Source organism: Symphalangus syndactylus, chromosome 7 (assembly GCF_028878055.3).
Source record: "Symphalangus syndactylus isolate Jambi chromosome 7, NHGRI_mSymSyn1-v2.1_pri, whole genome shotgun sequence".
Taxonomy (NCBI): Eukaryota; Metazoa; Chordata; class Mammalia; order Primates; family Hylobatidae; genus Symphalangus; species Symphalangus syndactylus.
The window spans coordinates 6,802,953-6,823,782 of NC_072429.2; the positions used below are offsets into that span (position 1 = coordinate 6,802,953).

The 20,830-nt window shown below is 41.6% G+C and overlaps 1 protein-coding gene across 6 annotated transcripts in view; it reads right to left on the bottom strand.

The window, feature by feature from the left end:
* CNOT6 (CCR4-NOT transcription complex subunit 6) overlaps window positions 1–20,830 on the bottom strand; it is an 81,488-nt gene that overhangs the window by 41,386 nt on the left and 19,272 nt on the right. For 5 of the 6 annotated variants that reach the window (XR_010121634.1, XM_055284926.2, XM_055284924.2 and 2 more), the window contains one exon: window positions 9,077–9,190. Coding sequence is in view for 5 of the 6 variants with exons in the window: in XM_055284926.2 (XP_055140901.1) it covers window positions 9,077–9,188 (112 nt within the window). In the remaining variant the exon portion in view is untranslated. Of the gene's footprint in view, window positions 1–9,076; window positions 9,191–17,246; window positions 17,485–20,830 lie in introns of those variants that run through there. The other variant, XM_063642443.1, reaches the window with a different exon arrangement.

Below are 20,830 nucleotides of genomic sequence, written 5' to 3' on the forward strand. Positions count from 1 at the left end.
TGGGAGGCCCAGGCGGGCGGATCACGAGGTCAGGAGATCAAGACCATCCTGGCTAACACAGTGAAACTCGTCTCTACTAAAAAAATACAAAAAATTAGCCGGGAGTTGTGGCGGGCACCTGTAGTCCCAGCTACTTGTGAGGCTGAGGCAGGACAATGGCGTGAACCCGGGAGGCGGAGCTTACAATGTGTGGAGATCCAGCCACTGCCCTCCAGCCTGGGTGACAGAGCAAGACTCTGTCTCAAAAAAAAAAAAAAAAAAAAAAAAAAGATGATGTTCCACCACGTTGCCCAGGCTGGTCTACTGTATAATCCACCCACACTGGCCTCCCAAAGTGCTGGGACTGGTGTGAGACACTGCACCCAGCCTTAAAACTTATTAAATCACAAATAAGTGAATACTTAAAAGATCTGAAGTTAGTCACTTTCTTATATACCAGCAATGAACAAATGGAATTCAGAATTAAAAATACACCATTTACACCAAAAAAAAAAAAAAGAGAAATAGGAATAAATCTAACAAAATATTTACAAACTATGTATGAGGAAAACTACAAAATTCTGAAGAAATCAAAGAACTAAATAAATGGAGATATTCCATGTTCACAGATATGAAGACATAATACTGTCAAGATGTTCTTCCTAATTTGATATATAGACTAAACAGAATCCCAATCAAAGTCCCATTTAAATTCAGCATTTCTGCCCTGTGAAAGACACTGTCAAGAGTAAGACGACCCACAGACTGGGAGATATTTTTGCAAAAGACACATCCGCATTATTTAAAAAATAAGTTTAAAAAAAAAAAACTCTGAAAACTGAACAATAGGAAAACAACCCAATTTAAAAATGGGCAAAAGATTTGAACAGACACCTAACCAAAGCAGATACACCCATGGCAAAAAAGCATATGAAAAGATGGCCAATATATGTGTCATTAGAGAACCACAAATTAAAACGAGATACTGCTACACACCTATCAGGATGGCAAAAAATCCAAAACACTAACACCACCAAATCCTGAAAAGGATGTGCTGGTAGGAGGGCAAAATGATACAGCCACTTTAGAATACAGTTTGGTACTTTTTGGCAAAACTAAACACACTGTTCCCATATAATCCAGCAATCATGCCTCCTTGGTATTTACCCAAAGGAGCTGAAAGTTTATGTCCACAGAAAGAACTGCACACAGATGTTTATAGTAGTTTTACCAAAATTGCCAAAACTTGGAGGCAGCCAAGATGTCCTTCAGTAGGTGAGTGGGTAAACTGTGGTACATCCAGACAATGGAATATTACTCAGTGCTAAAAAAGGAATGAGCTATCAAGCCATGAAAAGACACAGAGAAAACATAAATGTCTATTACTAAGTTAAAGAAGCTGGCTGGGCACAGTGGCTCATGCCTGTTATCCCAGTGTTTTGTAAAGTTAAGACAGGAAGATCACTTGAGGCCAGGAGTTAGGGACCAGGCTGGGTAACACAAGACCCCTGTCTCTACAAAAAATTAAAATATAAAAATTCACCTTTAGCTGGGCATGGTGGCACGCACTGTAGTCCCAGCTACTTGAGGGGCTGAGGCAGGAGGATCGCTTGAACCCAGGGGGTCGAGGCTGCAGTGAGCCAAGATGGCATCACTGCACTACAGCCTGGGTGACAAAGTGAGATCTTGTCTCCAAAACAAAACAAAACAAAACAGCCAGGCATGGTTGTGTGCACCTGTAGTCCCAGCTACTCAGGAGGCTGAGGCAGGAGGATCACTAGAGCTCAGGAGTTTGAGATTACACTACTCCATCCAGCCTGGGCCACAGAACAATGATATCTCAAAACGAATAGATAAATGGGACTTAATTACATTAAGAAGTTTCTGCACAGCAAAAATAATAATAATGATAACAATCTACAGAATGAGAGAAAATATTGGCAACTAAGCATGTGACAAAGGGTTAATATACAGAATCTACAAGGAACTCACCTCAACATGAAAAAAACAACCCTAGGCTGGGTGCGGTGGCTCACACCTGCAATCCCAGCACTTTGGGAGGCCAAGGCAGGTGGATCACGAGGTCAGGAGATCGAGACCATCCTGGGTAACACAGTGAAACCCCGTCTCTACTAAAAAAAATACAAAAAATTAGCCAGGCGTGGTGGCGGGCGCCTGTAGTCCCAGCTACTCGGGAGGCTGAGGCAGGAGAACGGCGTGAATGTGGGAGGCAGAACTTGCAGTGAGCCGAGATGGTGCCACTGCACTCCAGCCTGGGCGACAGAGCAAGACTCTGTCAAAAAACAAAACAAAACAAAACAAAACAAAAAACAAAACTCTAATAAATGGGCAAAGAACATGACATGATATTTTTCAAAAGACATACAAATTGCCAACAAATACGAAAAAAATGCTCAACATTAATAATCATCAGAGAAATGCAAATTAAAACCACAGTGAAATACCATCTTACACCACTCAGAAAGGCTACTACTAAAAAGTCAAAAACAACAGATGTTGGCAAGGATGTGAAGAAAAAGGAACGCTTAAACACTGTTGGTGGGAATGTAAATTAGTACAACCTGCATGGAAAACAGTATGGAGATTTCTCACAGAACTACAAATACAACTACCATTCTATCCAGCAATCCCACTACTGGGTATCCCCAAAGGGAAAGAAATCATCACATCAAAAAGATAACCTGCAGTCGTGTATTGTAGCACTATTCACAATAGCAAAGATATGGCCTCAACCTAAGTGTCCAACAATGGATGATTGGATAAAGAAAATGTAGTGTATATATACACCAAGGAATACTACTCAGCTATAAAAAAGAATGAAAGCATATCTTGTGCAGCAACCTGGACAGAACTGGAGGCCGTTATCCCAAGCAAAACAACTCAGAAACAGTCAAATACCGACGTTCTCACTTACAAGTGGGAGCTAAACAATGGGTACACATGCATATACAGAGTGGAAAAACAGACACTGAAGACTCCAAAACACGGGAGGGCGAAAAAGGTGAAAAAGTTACCTTTTGGGTACAATGTTCACTATTAGGGCAATGAGTACACTAAAAGGCCAGACTTTACCACTACACAATATATCCGGTAAGAAAACTGTACTTGTGACTCCCTCTGCCCCAGGGGCCCCCTTCCTAGCCAGATGGCTGGGTGTGCAGTGTCCTCGACCCCATGAACAAATGAGCACATCTTCTGCGTCCCCAGGGACTCCAGCCCATGACATGGTGGATTCAGAGTGCCTCTCGGACCCCTGCTACTGAGGCCAGATGGCTGAGTGTGCAGTGTTCTCCACCCCATGAACAAGTGAGCACATCTTCTGCATCCCCAGGGACTCCGGCCCATGCCATGGTGGATTCCGAGTGCCTCTCGGACCCCTGCTACTGAGGCAAACTTCTTGTGCACCCAAAAGGGAATCCTCCAGGTTTGCTAAGATTACATTGTGCCTGGTGATCCTGATCTACTTCAAGTGCCTCCACACCAGCGTATTCCTCCCTGTTGGTGGCTGAAATGATCCCTGCTGCTATTTTGTCAGCTACATGTGTGATCTGCACACCAAAATACCATTCATCAATTGGCCCTGGAGTCATTTCTTCCAAACGCCCCTGGCAGTGATCCTCTACCTAATCACCTCCACTATCGACAACGGTGAGAGAGGAAACCACTCCAAAATCGTCGCAGGGGTACTGGGCCTAATTGCTAAGGGCCTCTTTGGCTTTAATGCCTATGTCAACCTTTCCTTTTCAGTAGCAAAGATATACAGCAGCCCCCACGGGCCCCACAGATGGCCCAGTGTAGGCAAACTCCCCTCATTTCTCTCTGTAACCTGCAAGTAAGTTTTCCATGGAAATAACTCTTCCCTGTCCCAAAAACAACACTTCCAACCAACCAATTCCCATCCCCCTATAGAGGTAAAAGTGCCTTCATTGGGAGAATATTGTTTCCCAGCCTGCCAATCAACCCTGATGGGTGTGGCCACCTTTATGGGTATGCTTAGGTCCCGCTTCTGCAGTATCCAAAAGGAGACACCAGTTTTGCCTGAACCATGCCGCCACCTAAGCCATAAAGTGAGGGAGGAGGAAGCCTTAGATTTCAGAGTCCAGGCCCCAGGTGGTGACCCACTCCAAATAATCTCCTTGGTGTGAGTGGTGGTTCTATGGAGGGATAAATAAATAATAAACAGATTGTTAAAATATAAAAAAGAAAACTGTACTTACACCTCCTAAATCTATAAAAATGAAATAAATAAGTTAAAGAAGCCAATCTGGGCTGAGTTGGCTTATGTCTGTAATCCCAGCACTTTGGGAGGCTAACACGGGAGAACTGCTTGAGGCCAGGAGCTCAAGACCAGCCTGGGCAACATGATAAGACCTCGTTTCTATGAAAAATAAAAATTAGCTGGTGCTAGGGATATTTCTAACTAGAGTCAGTCACTGTTTCTAGGTTTTCAATGGACAGATCTAGGACATATATATGTAGCCATACGCATTTATAAATACAAGGTATGAATATATTTAAGTTTTATATGATGTATGACAAAATTATCAAATATACAAGCTAAAATATCTTATGAAGACATACTGAACTTTTAATTGAAATTCAGGATAACAGGGCTTTTAGTTACCCTCTTTTATATCTGCATCTTCTTTAATACTAAGAGTCCTGGTTCTCAGGGATATGGGATGATAGAATAATTATTTATTTGCTTCATCCCACCAATATGATTAGCGAGAGCAGATAAAACTTTGTGTGCATATCATTTATCCGCCCTGCGCCCCTCTACACAGCTGTGGTCAGTCTACATTGTCAGAGTATGTACCCACTACATACTATCAGCTTTCCCATTTAACCTGCATAAACTCCTATTTTGGACTTAGTTTTTCAAGTCACTGTATATTAACTGCCCCCTACTAGCTCATGTGTCAATCACTTTGGCTGTCTAGAAGCTTGTTCTCTAGATAATTCTTTAAAAAGTGTCCACAGCAACAGCATGTCCTATGTTTTCTGTATTTTGGTAACAGATTGCGCCCTTTATATTTGAAAGTCAGTTTTGCTGAATTCTAGATCCTTGGCTCACACAATCTTTTTTTTTTTTTTTTGAGATGGAGTCTTGCTCTGTCGCCCAGGCTGGAGTGCAGTGGCACGATCTCGGCTCACTGCAAGCTCCGCCTCCCAGGTTCACGCCATTCTCCTGCCTCAGGTTCACGCCATTCTCCTGCCTCAGCCTCCCGAGTAGCTGGGACTACAGGCACCCGCCGCCACGCTCAGCTAATTTTTTCTATTTTTAGTAGAGACGGGGTTTCACCGTGTCAGCTAGGATGGTCTCGATCTCCTGACTTCGTGATCAGCCCGCCTCGGCCTCCCAAAGTGCTGGGATTACAGGCGTAAGCCACCACACCCGGCCGGCTCACACAAGCTTAAAGTATCTTAAATATGTTACTCTAAAAAAATTTTTTTGGTATGGCATAAAGCCTTGCTGCAGGTCTAATGACACTCTAATTTTCTTATTAGTCACTTGCTCTTTTTGTCCAGATGCCCAAAACATATGCTTTTTCCTTAAACTCAGTAATTTTATCAGAATATATCCTGGTGTTGGTTTTTCTACATTGATATTCTCAGGTATACTGTGTGTTCTTTCAGTGGGTAGTCTGAATTTTTTTTTAATTCAGGAAAGTTGCCTTGAATTATCATTTTTAGTATTTGTTCTGATCACGTGCATTGATTTTCTTCAGAGGTCTATTTCTCTGTATGTTGCTTGTCACTCTCTCTTGAATCTTTAAAAAAAATTTTTCTATTTTTAAAAATGTCAAAGTATAATCTACATATGGTAAAATTCACTCTTACTGTCTTATGATTCCTTTATAAACGCATAGTTGTATAACCACCACAATTAAAATATGGTGTAGTTTTGTCACCCCCAAAAATCTTCCCTGTATACAAAATTTGGTGTTAAAGCTATAAGAAAGTAACTACTATAGAAGTCAGGATAATGGTTAATTTTGGGAGCAGGGTGGGGGCTGTGACTGGCTGGGGCATATGGAGACAGTTCTGGGGAAAGTGAAAAAGTTCTAATTTTTGACCTGGGCTTTGGCCTTATAATAATTCATTAATATGAATTACGAGATTCCATTCTACGAATGTATTCAACCAATAGTGTATCCTCCATAAGGATAAACAGTAAAGATGATTAACTGTTAAGAGGCAAATACTTTGGGTTGGACACGGTGGCTCGTGCCTGTAATCCCAGCACTTTGAGAGGCTGAGGCGGGAGGACTGCTTGAAGCCAGGAGTTCAAGACCAGCCTGGGCAACAAAGGGAGACCCCTATCTCTACGGGAAGTTTTTAAAATGTTAGCCGGGCATGGTGGCATGAGTCTGTAGTCCCAGTTACTCAGGAGGGTGAGGCGGGAGGATCGCATGAGCCCAGGAATTCAAGGATACAGTGAGCTATGTATAATCATGCCACTGCATTCCAGCCTGGGCAACAGAGCAAGACCTCATCTCTAAATAATAATAATAATAATAATAATAATAATAATAATAAAAGGTTACTTTAGAGGTGTCTCCCCTCTTCCTTCCTATGTTGTATTACGGTGTTTATATGTGTGTGTGTGTGTATATATATACATATATATGTATGTTTTCATCCACGGTTCCTGGTTCCTAACTCCCATAGTCTGTTATAGTGTTGGAGTGCTTAAGGCCTCAGGAAACAGGATCTATGACCTTCTCCTATCCTTCTTTCCCCTGCCCAAGGCAGGACTCTAATCTCACTATGGGTCAGAAGCCCCATACCTTAGAGGAAGGAATGCTACACAGAGAGCCCAAGAAAAGTCTGAGCAGACATGCCTTGCTTGTCCAATAATCACATTTCTACAGCTGTCAACCATGCCTATGTAATGAAGCCTCCATAAAAACCCAAAAGAACAGGGTTCAGACAGCTTCCAGATAGCTGAATGCAAGAGGTTCCTCCTGAAGGGTGGTGTGCCCAGGGAGGGCATGGACACTGCACTTTTTCCCCTACACCTTGCCCTGTGCACCTTTTTCATCTGTATCCTTTGTAATATCCTTTATAATAAACTGGTAAACGTAAGTAGATGTTTCTGAGTTCTGTGAACCACTCCAGCAAATGAACTGAACCCAAAGAGGGGGTCGCGGGAACCCCAACTTGAAGCTGGTCAAAGCTCTAGATGCCCAAACGTGGGACTGGCGACAGAAGGGGGAGAGGGCAGTCTTGGGGACTGAGTCCACAAACGGTGGGATCTGATGCTACCTCCAGGAAGATAGTGTTGGAATTGAATTGGAGGGCACCTAACTGGTGTCTGCTGCTTGGTGCGTGGGAAAAGAAACCCACACCTTTGGTCACAGAAGTCTTCTTTTGTGTTGATGACTGTGGTGGTGTGAGAGCAAAGAAAAAACATGGTTTGAGAGTTTTTCCCTATATGTGTATACAGAACTTCTTCCCAAAGTTCAGGGTAAGCAGAGAACAGTGACTCACAATCACCAAGGAGTTCACAGCATGTGGTGGAAGGAGGAGAGGGTGGAGGACAATCTCCTTAGCCTCAGAGATGTATCTCAATGACCTGAGTGCTTTCTTGCATATCCTAATGCTGTAAGATAGCGGAAACTTCCTTACAAGCAAAGGAGTTGTATTTCAAAAACTGCTAATAAGGGCTGAAAAAAGAAGAGGTAAATATAGTCAAATGCCAATCCTGAAAAAATTGAAAGGGAAAAATAGGAGTGGTGACTGCCTGTGCTTTGAGAATAACTACAAAATGAGAGTGCGTATTTCTCTTTGGGCTCCCCTGGCACAGAAAGCCAAATCTGACAGGTGAGAGGAAGAAAAATTCCACTCTCCATGACCACACCTACTTACTCAGCTGAACTTGGCTTAATAAAGTCCAGCACTCTAGAAATCAGAAGAGGGAAAACAGGAGAGACCCATGTATGTACCGACCTCTACTATGGCTGCAAAGGCAGGCATTTAAGTTTACTCAATAGGTTAACCAGCAATTTTGAGCTGACGAAGGAGGAATGCTATTATCCTTATTTCCTTTTTGCTTCCTGTTATATAGCACTTTTATACCTAGATTTGTTATGTTTTGTCTATTAGTTATTTATACTTGTGCACTCCCTGTCACTCCCTAATGTCACAAGCTCCATAAAAAGAGGGACTTTATATGTCTTCCATGCGTGTGGGCCAGTGCCAGGTAAAATGTTTTACACACAGCATATGCTCAGTACGTCTGCTGCATTAAATTTTAAAAAATCAAGGGCGGTCAGGTCAAAGAAGACAAAATTTGTTCTGTACTATTTTAGAAGGCAAAAATCAGAACAAAATGAAAGTAAGGGGAAGCATATTAGGCCAACAGTAACACAAAACTTCATTAGCACTGGTTGCCCTGAGAAGTAATGTCCCTTCACCATCTTCAAAATATTTAAAAAGAGGCTGTGTGCCCACTGGCAGAGATGCTGGGGAAAGGATATCCTTCACATCTGAGGGCTCATATATTTCTTTGAGTATGTCCAGACTGCATTAAAAGGGGAAGGGAAATTTGAGATCTGCTTCAAACTCCTAAGATGTTATGTTTCTGAATAAGGCTGTCCTCAGTGACTCAGACTCAGAAGCCAACGAAGAAAATAAGGAGAAACAAATCTACCCAAAACCTATACAGATCAGCCACTCCTACCCCACTAGAAATCTATCATTGACAATGCAAAAAAGCTCAATCCTACTGTATCAGAGGATCAAATACCAGAACAAATACGTGACTGGGCACTAGCATTTCACATGTGTTATTTTCATTTCATCCTTGTTATTATTTTACATTTATGCATTTTGTAAGAGGACACTGATGCTGAGAAAATATGCAATGAACGGCTTTTGAACTTTGACTCAAATTATATTCTTTTCATTGAACCTTCCTGCTTCTAAGTTACTAAAATACAATCATTTATAAATACATTCTATTTGTAAAATATAAAACCATTGCTTCTATCCTGTATTGGCATCGGAAAACTCAGTTTACTACTGTATCTTAATTTCCATGCCATAAATTCATGCTTCCATGTCTTACCACTGATTTCAAGCTCTGCCCAATGGGATTTCTTTCCATTTGCTGCTTCCTCAGAAGACATAATTGTATACATCCTCCGAGGGTCAGGGGGCTCGTATTTTTCTTTGGGCATGCCTGTTAAGAAAAGAAACCAATCAGTATTCTAAAAAATCAAATAAACAAAAGCCACAACACCTCTTTTTTTTTTTTTTTGAGACGAAGTCTGACTCTGTCACCCAGGCTGGAGTGCAGTGGCACGATCTTGGCTCACTCCAACCTCCTCAAGCAATTCTTCTGCCTCAACCTCCCAAGTAGCTGGGACTATAGGTGCGCACCACCAAGCTGGGCTCATATTTGTATTTTTAATAGAGACGGGGTTTCACCATATTGGCCAGGCTGGTCTCAAACTCCTGACCTCGTGATCTGCCCGCCTTGGCCTCTCAAAGTGCTGGGATTACAGGAGTGAGCCAGCATGCCCGACCCACACCTTTTAAAAGTGGACACCCATATTACAATCTCTACCATTTCCCACTGAAAGAAACTAGGAGCTTCTCACAGAAATTGATTATTTCAAGGGCAGGACAAGACAGATACAAACAAGCTGTGAAGCTAACAAGGGTGCAGCAGCTGTGGGGGACACAGAAGCCAGCTTGAAGAAGCTTCCACTGACCAAATATGAGACAATCTGAACATCAGAAGAATGACTAGTCATTATGAACTTCATGAATTCATAATTTTACCTAAAAATCAAAAAGCTCAAGTCACCTGAAAATTAGAAAATAAAAGAATCAGGCGGGCACGGTGACTCACGCCTGTAATCCCAGCACTTTGGGAGGCCAAGGCAGGTGGATCATGAGGTCAGGAGATCAAGACCATCCTGGCTAACATGGTGAAACCCCGTCTCTACTAAAAATACAAAAAAAAAAAAAAAAAAAAAAATTAGCTGGGCATGGTGGCAGGCGCCTGTAGTCCCAGCTACTCAGGAGGCTGAGGCAGGAGAATGGCGTGAACCTGGGAGGCGGGGTTGCAGTGACCCAAGATCGCGCCACTGCACTCCAGCCTGGGCAAGAGAGCAAGACTCCGTCTCAAAAAATAAATAAATAAATAAATAATAAAATAAAAGAATCAAACATTTATCCTGCATTTCTGGCAGAAACTAAGTGATCGACTGTTTTTAAAAGAACTCTAGCTAATAAATCCAAAAAGAGTTACATTATTAGAAAATAATCAGTTTACAATCTCTAAGAAAATAATGGATCTAAGCAACGATCAATGGTTAATAAAACCATCAAGTGTGAAAAAAAATATCAATGGAAAATTTTTAATTGGATAGATCAGGCAACAACAGTGGTTCCCAACCTTGTTGGCACCACAGACCAGTTTCACGGAAGACAATTTTCCGCAGATTTGGGGAGGGTGCGGTGGTTTCAGGATGAAACTGTACCACCTCAGATCATCATGCATTAGTTAGATCGCATCATAAGGAGCGCACAGCCTAGATCCCTCGCATGCGCAGTTCACAAAAGAGTTTGGCTCCTATGAGAATCTATTGCTGCTGCTGATCTGACGGGGTGGACATTGGGCAGTAATGCTTGCTCACCTGCCACTCACCTCCTGCTGTGCGGCCCAGTTCCTAACAGGCCATGGACGAGTACCAGGGTTGAGAACGCTTGGGCTACAAGACCTAAACCCAACGATCAGTCTCACCATTAGGACAACCAGACATTACATGCTTCCAAATAAGACACTATGAGAAGTACACATAAACCACCTATGTCCTTGACCCCTCACCAACAAAGTTAAAAACTGAACCTGAATCAAATCAAGCCTCTCTAGATCTGATACTAGTTTACACAAAGTAAGGGATCTAGAGGAACATGTTTAAAATAACACCACAGGACACAACCATGTGAATATATTTAATACTACAGAATGGTACACTTGGTTATGATAGTAACTATCGTGTTGTGAATTTTACCACAATTAAAAATTTTTTTTAAAGTAAAAATAATACAAGAATACAGTCATCCAGATGCAGAATATATAAGTTCTAGATGACAAAAGACCAAATTTCTTGAACAAATCAATGGTCTGAAAAAGAGGAGTAAAATGAAACATATGGAATAAATGACTTAAGAGGCACAGCAATCAAATGCAATGTACAGACCTTGTTTAATTCTAACTTAAACAAATCTGGTTTTTCTAATTTTGAAAATCAGAGAAACCTGAAGATAGACTAAATATTAGTTAATATTAAACAAGTATTCTGATTCAGGCACAGTGGCTCATGCCTGTCAACCCAACACTTTCGTGAGGCTTGGGCCCAGGAGTTTGATATTAGCACCAGCCTGGGCTCCCATCTCTTACCAAAAAAATTAAAAATTAGCCAAGCATGGTGGTATACACCTGTAGTCCCAGCAACTCAGGAGGCTGAGGTGGGAGGATCGCTTGAACCCAGGAGGTTGAGGCTGCAGTAAGATGTGACTGTGCCCCTGCACTCCAGCCTGGGTGACAGTGAATCATGTCTCAAAAAAAAACAAACAAAACAAAACAAAAAACATCTTATGGTTAAGTGATTTTTAAAAATTCTTGTCCATTATAGATACATTCTAAAATATTTAGGTGAAATAAAACATCACTCCCATGCATATTTCCTCAAAGCCCTTGTTCTTGTCTCACTTTTATTCTTTTGGATAAATCATAATCCTGGTTTGACCAATTGTCTACCTACTCTGTATACCCATGCAGCTAAACATAGCTGGAGAAAAACCTATGACCATGTAAGTTTAAAGTGAGCCAGTCAGCAATCATTCCTCAGACTCTGTATACTGCCCAGAAATAATACTATAAATTCCTAGTCTATCCCCTTCTCCTAGATGACTTGTCTTCAAACCTCTAACACCTACTCCTCCATCCTCCCTCTCAGCTGATGACCTGACTTTCACAATGAAACAGAACGCCAGAAGGGCCCTTTCTAGGAACTCCCACCTATGCCCATCTATCCCTGCCCTTAGCACGTAAGCCATTTGTGCAATTCGATCCACCCCCTCATTCTGCCTATTCAAGGACATTACTCTGGCAATCCCTTCCTTCCTCTCATCACATTATGCCTCCCTCCTGGATCTTTACCTTCAGCACGCATATACGTGCTATTCTTTCCTCTATTAAAAAAAAGTCTTAACTTCATTTCTCGTTCCAGCTACTTCCCTTCTCTCATTCTCTCTATAGCAAAAACAATCCTCAGGAATTGTGTATGTTCTCTGTCTTCTATTCTCCTCCTCCCAGTTAAACCCATTCAAGTTAGTAAGTGTTTTCTACCTTTCACCAAAAACTATCAAGAAGAAACCCAGTAGCCAGGCACAATGGCTCACGCCTATAACCCCAACGGCTTTGAGATGCAGCGGAGGGAGGAACACTTGAGTCCAGGAGTTCAAAGCTGCAGTGAGCCATGATCATGCCACTGCACTCCACTCTGGGTAACAAAGCACAACCCTGTCTCAAAAAATACTTTTTTAAATTTTTTTTAAAAGAAGAAACCCAGTGATCTTATATTCTTATTTCCAATGGTCACTTCTCTGACCTCTTTTTGCTTATGATCAGCATTTGATATAGATGATCACCCCCTCCTAGAAACACACTGCTTGGCTTCCAGGATATCAGTTTTCTTGGTTTTCCTCCTATCTCTCTAGATTTAGTTTTTTCTAGTTCTTCCTGCAGAGTTGCAATTATCTCCATTTTATCAGAAAGCAGAAACTCAAAATGGTTTAAGCAATTTGCCCAGTGTTACAAGGCTGGGAAATAGCAGAGTCAGGCTTTGAATGAGTGATTAAAAGTTAAAGCTACTTTAATTACGCTATGCTGCCTCCCTGCTGACAGGAAATAGAACTACTTTTTTTTTTTTTTCCGAGACAGGGTCTCACTTTGTCACCCAGGCTGGAGCGTGATGGTGCAATCTCTGCTCGCTGCAGCCTTCACCTCCTAGGCTCAAAAGTCATCCTCCCATGTAGTTGGGACTACAGGCATGCGCCACCACACCAGGCTAATCTTTGTATTTTTTTGTAGAGACTGGTTTTCGCCATGTTGCCCAAGCTGGTCTCAAACTCCTGGGCTCACGCGATCCGCCTGCCTCAGCCTCCCAAAGTGTTAAGATTAGAGGCATGAGCCACCATACCCGGCCTACTTTTCAAACATAGAAATGGGTTTTGACTGTTTAGTCAAAGCACAGAAGGAAGTCAGTAATCCTAAAAAGCTCCTTAAGAATATAAATGGTGAGATAAAACAAACTGGTCTTATATGTTAGTTTCTTCAATATAGAAATATAATAACTGCTGTTTTTAGACTGATACAAAATATTCGATACAAAAGAACAAACATAAAGAAGTGTTCATTCTGTCTAGAGGACAACGTGGTAAGGAAAGTGCTCTTTCTGAATGACATGCATATATCAGTAATAACCTAGAAAATATAAAATGCTCTGTTCTATGCTACCAGAGCTTGATGACAGCATCCCTTAAGATCACCTAAATGCCACTATTCTGACCAGATTCCACTTACAAAGTAACTATCTGATCTTCATTAGCTTTCCCAAATAGAATTTAACAATGGTAAGAAATTGCTCTGACCACCTGAGATTAGTATTTTAGTCCTATTAATCATTTGAATTATTGATGCAAGTTCAGAAGTCTGATTTATCAATCTCATGTAAGCTTAGTGTGAATCAATGTTCAGTTTGATCACACTTCAGGAAGTGTTACTGGACTAAGAAATCTGAAAACCATGCCCTGTACCTGTGGTCATTCTATCACAACAGTCTTGATTTCCACCTAGGAAGCCAACCATTCCCTTTCTTGGTTTTTCGTATTGTGAGGCTGGCTGACTTAAAATTTAAGGTACTCATCATTCTAAGCCCCAAGGCACTGAAGATCTCTTCAGTGCTTCTCTATTTTCCAAATCTCTGAGATTGAGAATTAGGAAGTTAAAAAAAAAAAAAAAAAAAGGCTAGAATAAAAGAAACACAGCAAACTGGACATATGCCCACTGAAAAACCCAATCCATTTTTCTGGGAGTCTGACAAAGTACAGCACTGAAGACTAGGTAAAGGAAAGGATATAGGAATACACGCAGTTTAGGATCTTTCCCAAGGCTCTGAAATCAACAAGTAGTTCTTGCTCTTTAAAAAGTATAGTATGTCACTGAAGATTACTACCTAAAATAATACAAGTATTCCAAAAACACCTGAAAACTTTCAAGGAGAATTACAAAAGAATTATTTTTTAAATAGCTAGCCCAGAGTCAGATTCAGCAGGCATATAGCACCTAACTAGTTAACATCTTACCAATTAAATGCCAGACATTGCTACTAATCCTGGCACAATCAAACAAAAATCTCTACCTGTTTCAGATCTCAAGAGCACTTTTTCATGATCTTAATTATTTCACTTAAAGAAATACAAAACATTCCTTGTATTTATTAGAAAGATATGCTTTCAGATTTGTTTATGAAACAGCTTAAACATACAAAACCTACGGCCATCCTGGGAAAGTTGGTGGTGCAAAGCAGAATTACAAACCATGAAAAAACTATCCAGGAACATTTAAAGAGCGGCCTACACGTATACCATAAACTTTGAATGTCTGCCAGAATCTAGAGGGAGAAAAAAAAACCTTCAGGAATCCAGTCTACTTCACACTTTCAGAAATGCTGGGGGTTAGGGGGAGCCGGGGATAGGAATCACAGTGAGGGGTTATAAGAGACTTAGCAGAATATGAAGTAAAGTGAAAAGAAATAAAAGTTAAGAAAACCAACTGGAATGAAGATACCCATAAAGACCAGGTAGAATAAGTTACATTTAAAGCACTTAAATATATTTGAACCTCCTCTGGTTAGGAGAGAGGTGAAAAGAAATAGTTGTTGAAAAGAGAAACCTAAGAAAGGGGGAGAGTCTCTGGTCTATTTTTCAGTTAGGAATCAAACATGTTCAGTGAACATTAGGGACGATCAAACATTTGAGTGTTGCCCCTGGGAAAAGGATTGGTAGTTACAAAATAATAAAAACCAGAGCCGAAACCCATCTATCCTAACAGCCCCTAGCCAGCAGATACGCCACAACCCCCCACCCACACCCCAGTAAGCAAAAGAAAAGCCATCTCTACTCAACCTTCAAAATGAACATCTAAGAGGAAAAGAACAGGGGTGCCTGAGAAGCAACTGTAAAAGAAAAACCATTTTTCCTCTACGCTCACACTTAACACAAACGCTTGTGACCAGATGTGTGAAGGTTTTTCCCCACACACCAAGCAATTCTCCAGCATATACCACCTGAGTGTCCTATAGCTCAATTCAATCCTGACAGTATCTACCCGGAGTTAGATCCCACTGAGATTATGGGCTCAGTCCCACAATACTGCCCCTCTCTTCTTCAGACACAATTAAGGTCATCACCCACACTTCTGATGACCGGTTATAAAGCTGGGTTCCCAACACTCCCTCCTGGAGTTGGACTAATTTGTTAGAACGGCTCACAGAACGCGGGCAAACACATTCACTGGTTCGTTATAAGGATATGGTAAAGTATACAGATGAACAGACAGATGAAGTTGTATACAGGGTGAGGAACAGCGCAGGGGTGCAGAGCTTCCATGCCCTCTCCCACCTCAGCCTACTTTGGGAGCTGAGGCAGAAGGATCACTTGAGCCCAGGAGGTCCAGGCCACAGTGAGCAGAGATAACACCACTACACTCCAGCCTAGGCAAGAGTGAGACCCTGTCTCAAAAATACAAGACATACAAACAGCCAACAACCATGAAAAAATGTTCAACATAACTAAACAGAAAAATGCAAATCAAAACCACAATGAGATACCATCTCACACCAGTCAGAATGGCTACTACTAAAAAGACAAAAACTAACAGATGCTGGTGAGGCTGCCCAAAAAAGGGAACACTTATACACTGTTGGTTGGAATGTAATTAGTTTAGCCATTGTGGAAAACAGTGTGGAGATTTCTCAAAGAACTAACAATAGAACTAAGCCAGGCCCAGTGGCTCACACTTATAATCCCAGCATTTTGGGGGGCCGAGGAGGGCGGATCACCTGAGCCAAGAATTCAAGACCAGCTTGGGCAACAAGGCAAAACCCCATCTCTACAAAAAAAATACAAAAATTAGCCAGCATGGTGGCATGTACCTGTGGTCCCAGCTACTTGGGAGGCTGAGGTGGGAGGATCGTCTGAACCTAGGATATGGAGTTTGCAGTGAGCTGAGATCACACCACTGCACTCCAGCCTGGGTGATAAGAGTGAAACTCTGTCTCAATAGACACATAGACAGGTACATAGATAGATAGATAAAAATAAATAAATAAAAATCCAGAACTACCCGTTTGGCCCAGCAATTCCATTACTGGTTCTATACCCAAAGAAAAATAAACCTTTCTATAAAAAAGGTACATGCACTGGTATATTCACTGCAGCACTACTCACAATAGCAAAAACATGGAATCAACCTAGCTGCCATCAACAGTGGGCTGGATAAAGAAAATGTGGCACATATACATCATGGAATACTACATGGCCACAAAAAAAGAATGCAATCATATCCTTTGCAGCAACATGGATATAGCTAGAGGCTATTATCCTAAGTGAATTAATGTAGGAAAAGAAAACCAAATACTGTATAAGTGGGAGCTAAACACGGGGTATATATGGACATAAACACGGGAACAATAAAACTAGGGACTATTAGAGGGAGGAGAGGGGAAGGAGTGCAAGGGCTGAGAATCTACTGACTACCTGTGTGATGGGATAATTTATGTCCCAAACCTCAATGTCACACAATATACCCATGTAACAAACCTGCACATGTACCCTTTGGATCTAAAATAAAACTTGAAATTATTTAAAAAAGGTAATTACTCAATCTTTAAGTCAGCACATATACCTTTGAGTATTTACCCAAAAGAAATGAAAATATACACACCCCCAAAAGATATGTATATTGCAAAAATAAATAATTCAAAATCTAGGCTGTTGGAACTTGTTAAATATTTTGAGCCTTAAGAGAATGTGATTATGAAACCTGAGTCACTTAAACAGGCAACTGTAACCTAGGCAGTTGTAGCTTTTGCTTCTCTGATTATAAATTACCATATTTCTTACCTACGTTCCTCTGTAAAATGTTGTAAATGACTAACCAGTGAGTGCCAGGGAAGATGTCTTTCCTCTTCCTCTTAACTGCTGATATTCATTACAGATTAATTTCCCTCTCTCTTCTTTCACACAAAGACTTCATGACCACCACATTGTTGAAGATGGAATGTGGCCGGGTATGGTGTCTCACACCTGTAATCCTAGCACTTCGGGAGGCCAAGGCGGGTGGACTGTCTGAGCTCGGGAGTTCGTGACCAGCAACACAATGAAACCCTGTCTCTACTAAAAATACAAAAATTAGCCTGGCGTGGTGGCATGTGCCTGTAGTACCAGTTACTCGGGAGGCTGAGGCAGGAGAATCGCTTGAACTCAGGAGGCGGAAGTTGCAGTGAGCTGAGATTGCGCCACTGCACTCCAGCCTGGGCGACAGAGAGAGACTCCATCTCCAAAAAAAAAAAAAAAAAAAAAAAAAAAGATGGAATGTTAAACACACTCTTGGAAAGAAAAAACAAACAAACAAGCTATATGGAAAAGAAAACAATCTATAACTAAACTGTTGTAACTCATAAGCTAACCTTGCAGAGAAAATGTTGTAATCCTATCAAATATCTTTGTTTCCTGCCTATATAAGCAGTACTTTAACTTTCTTTTTTCTTTTTTGAGATGGAGTCTCGCTCTGTCGCCAGGCTGGAGTACAGTGGCGTGATATTGGCTCACTGCAACTTCTGACTCCCTGGTTCAAGCGATTCTCCTGCCTCAGCCTCCCGAGCAGCTGGGACTACACGCAGGTGCCACCATGCCCAGCTAATTTTTGTATTTTTAGTAGAGAAGGGGTTTCACCATGTTGGCCAGGATGGTCTTGATCTCCTAACCTGGTGATCTGCCCGCCTTGGCCTCCCAAAGTGCTGGGATTACAGATGTGAGCCACCGCACCCAGCCCAGGCCCTTAACTTTTAACTTTGAAGCCCAGATCCCAGTGCTCTGGAGTCCATATTCCCCAGATAGTCATTCCCAGATGCTCACCTAAAAACTCTTATTTAAAAACTCTTTGAAACTGGATTCTGATCATTTCAATTATTTCAGGTTGACAATATAGTCGTTCATAACAACTTTATTCATAATTGCCAAAAACTGAAAATCCAAATGTTCATTAATAGTATATGGATAGGCTGGATGCGGTGGCTCACACCTATAATCCCAGCATGCTGGCAGGCAGAGGCGGGCAGATCACTTGAGGTCAGGAGTTCAAGACCAGCCTGGCCAACATGGTGAAACCCTGTCTCTATCAAAAATACAAAAATTAGCTGGATGTGGTGGCACATGCCTGTAATTCCAGCTACTTGGGCGGCTGAGGCAGGAGAATCTCTTGAATCCAGGAGGCAGAGGTTGTGGTGGTGAGCCGAGATCGAGCCACTGTACTCTGGCTAGGCAATAGAGCGAGATTCCTTTTCAGGAAAAAAAAAAAAAAAAAAAGCAAATGGATAACCACATTTTAACATATTGACACCACTAAATACTACTGAACAATAAAAAAAAAAAGAATCGATTAACTGATACGCACAAATATGAATCTCAAACATTAGAGACCCAAGAGATTCCATTTGTACGTATTTGTGGCGATAAAAATCAGAACATTTTGCCCCTATAGTGATGGAAATATGTAATATATTAATTGGTGTATGGTTTATATGGATATATGTATTTATCTAGACTCAAATTATACATTTAAGGTCTGCATGTACATTCTATTTTATGTAAATTTTACCTGAACTAAAAAATATTCTATATTCTAACACTTGGCCAGATGAAAGGACTTTTTCCAGATGAGCAATTAGTAAGGAAACATACAACCCATGAACTTTTGCTAAATAAGTACTTATTACCACACTGTTAATGACGTTAGTGCAAAAGTTATCAGTATCAAAATGGAGTAACTGATGTCAAGCTCTAACCAAATGGAGACCTCACTATGCAAGGAATTCCTCAAAATGGCAGTGTCCCAGACAACCCGCTTGCACGATTGCCTGACACAGCTGTCTCTACCAATGAACCAACACCAACTACTGCAATAAGTCCTTGTAACCAACAGTCTTTGTTTCAAAACAACTTACTTGGACTTCCTCTTTGTCTTTAAAAGTTTACTCTTACCCCAACCTCTTTGGATGCACCTACGACTCCTTAAAGCACGTGTCCCTGATTACAAACAATCCCCTGCTATTCCCGAATAAACTCTGGAAAGTTGGTCTCTCAGTAGCTCATTTCAGCTTCATCTTAGGAACCCAAGACAACCTGGACAATGTGGCTCACGCCTGTAATCCCAGAACTTTGTAGGCCAAGGTAGGCAGATCACTTGAGCCCAGGAGTTCGAAACCAGCCTGGGCAACATGGCAAGAACTCGTCTCTACAAAAAAATGTTTTAAACAACTAGGTTAAGTTACATTAAAAGGAACCAAGATTCTCAGAGAAAGAGCAGGTTTATAAATCAAGGAAATTAAATGGAAACACTGGCCAGGCTCATACCAGTAATCCCAGCACTTTGGGAGGCCAAGGTGGGAGGCCTGCTCGAGCCCAGAAGTTTGAGACCAGCCTGGGCAACAAAGGGAGATCCCTCATCTCCACAAAAACTAAAAAGAAATCACCCAGGTGTGGTGGCACATGCCTGTAGAGGCAGGAGGACTGCCTGAGCCTGGGAGGTCAAGGCTACAGTGAGCTATGATCACACCACTGCACTCCAGCCTGGGTGACAGAGTGAGACCTTGTCTCTCCCTTCCCCTATCAACCCCCCCCAACACACACACACACAAATACTAAAACTGGGCTTGAGAATATCAATAAAGACTCATGATTTAATTTATTTCTATCTACTGAAGTGTTGCAGAAGCCATATTACCTCTGGAATAATGACACTCCTAAATTCTCAATTTCAAGCTCTAATACCAAGAAAGCAAAGTTCTTTGTAAAATGGCCAATCAAAAGATGGGCAGGAAATGTATAAAATGAGCCTGGGACATCTTTCAGTGCCAAAAAGCTAAGTCTAATGGAGTCATCATGTCAACATGATACAGAAGCCAGCTAGAGGGGGTCCTCACCGGACAAACTATGACCATTTGAGCAGTAAGAATCATAATTACAATGAAATGAAACACATTGAATCAATACAAATCTATGAGAACCTCAAAAAACCAAGCCAAAACAAAAGAGTGATAACATAATCCTTTCTGTGCTGCAAAAAAAGAGCTGGCAATGATGTAAAAGATGAAACTACCATAGTAATCAAGACAAGGAGGAGAGAGGGGGAGACTGGGGAAGAGACAGCACATGCACCGCAAGTCAGCCACTATCTGAAGCAGCTATTACAATATGGAGACAGGTAACTGAAGAGAAAGATATAAGTGGTTGCGCCTCCGCAGAACTGGATTCAGAGTAATCAAACCGCCCCCGTTTAAGAAAAGCTCTACTTGGCCGGGTGCGGTGGCTCACGCCTGTAATCCCAGCACTTTGGGAGGCCGAGGCGGGCAGATCACGAGGTCAAGAGATCGAGACCAGCCTGGCCAACATGGTGAAACCCCATCTCCACTAAAAATACAAAAACTAGCTGGGCTTGGTGGTGGGCGCCTGTAGTCCCAGC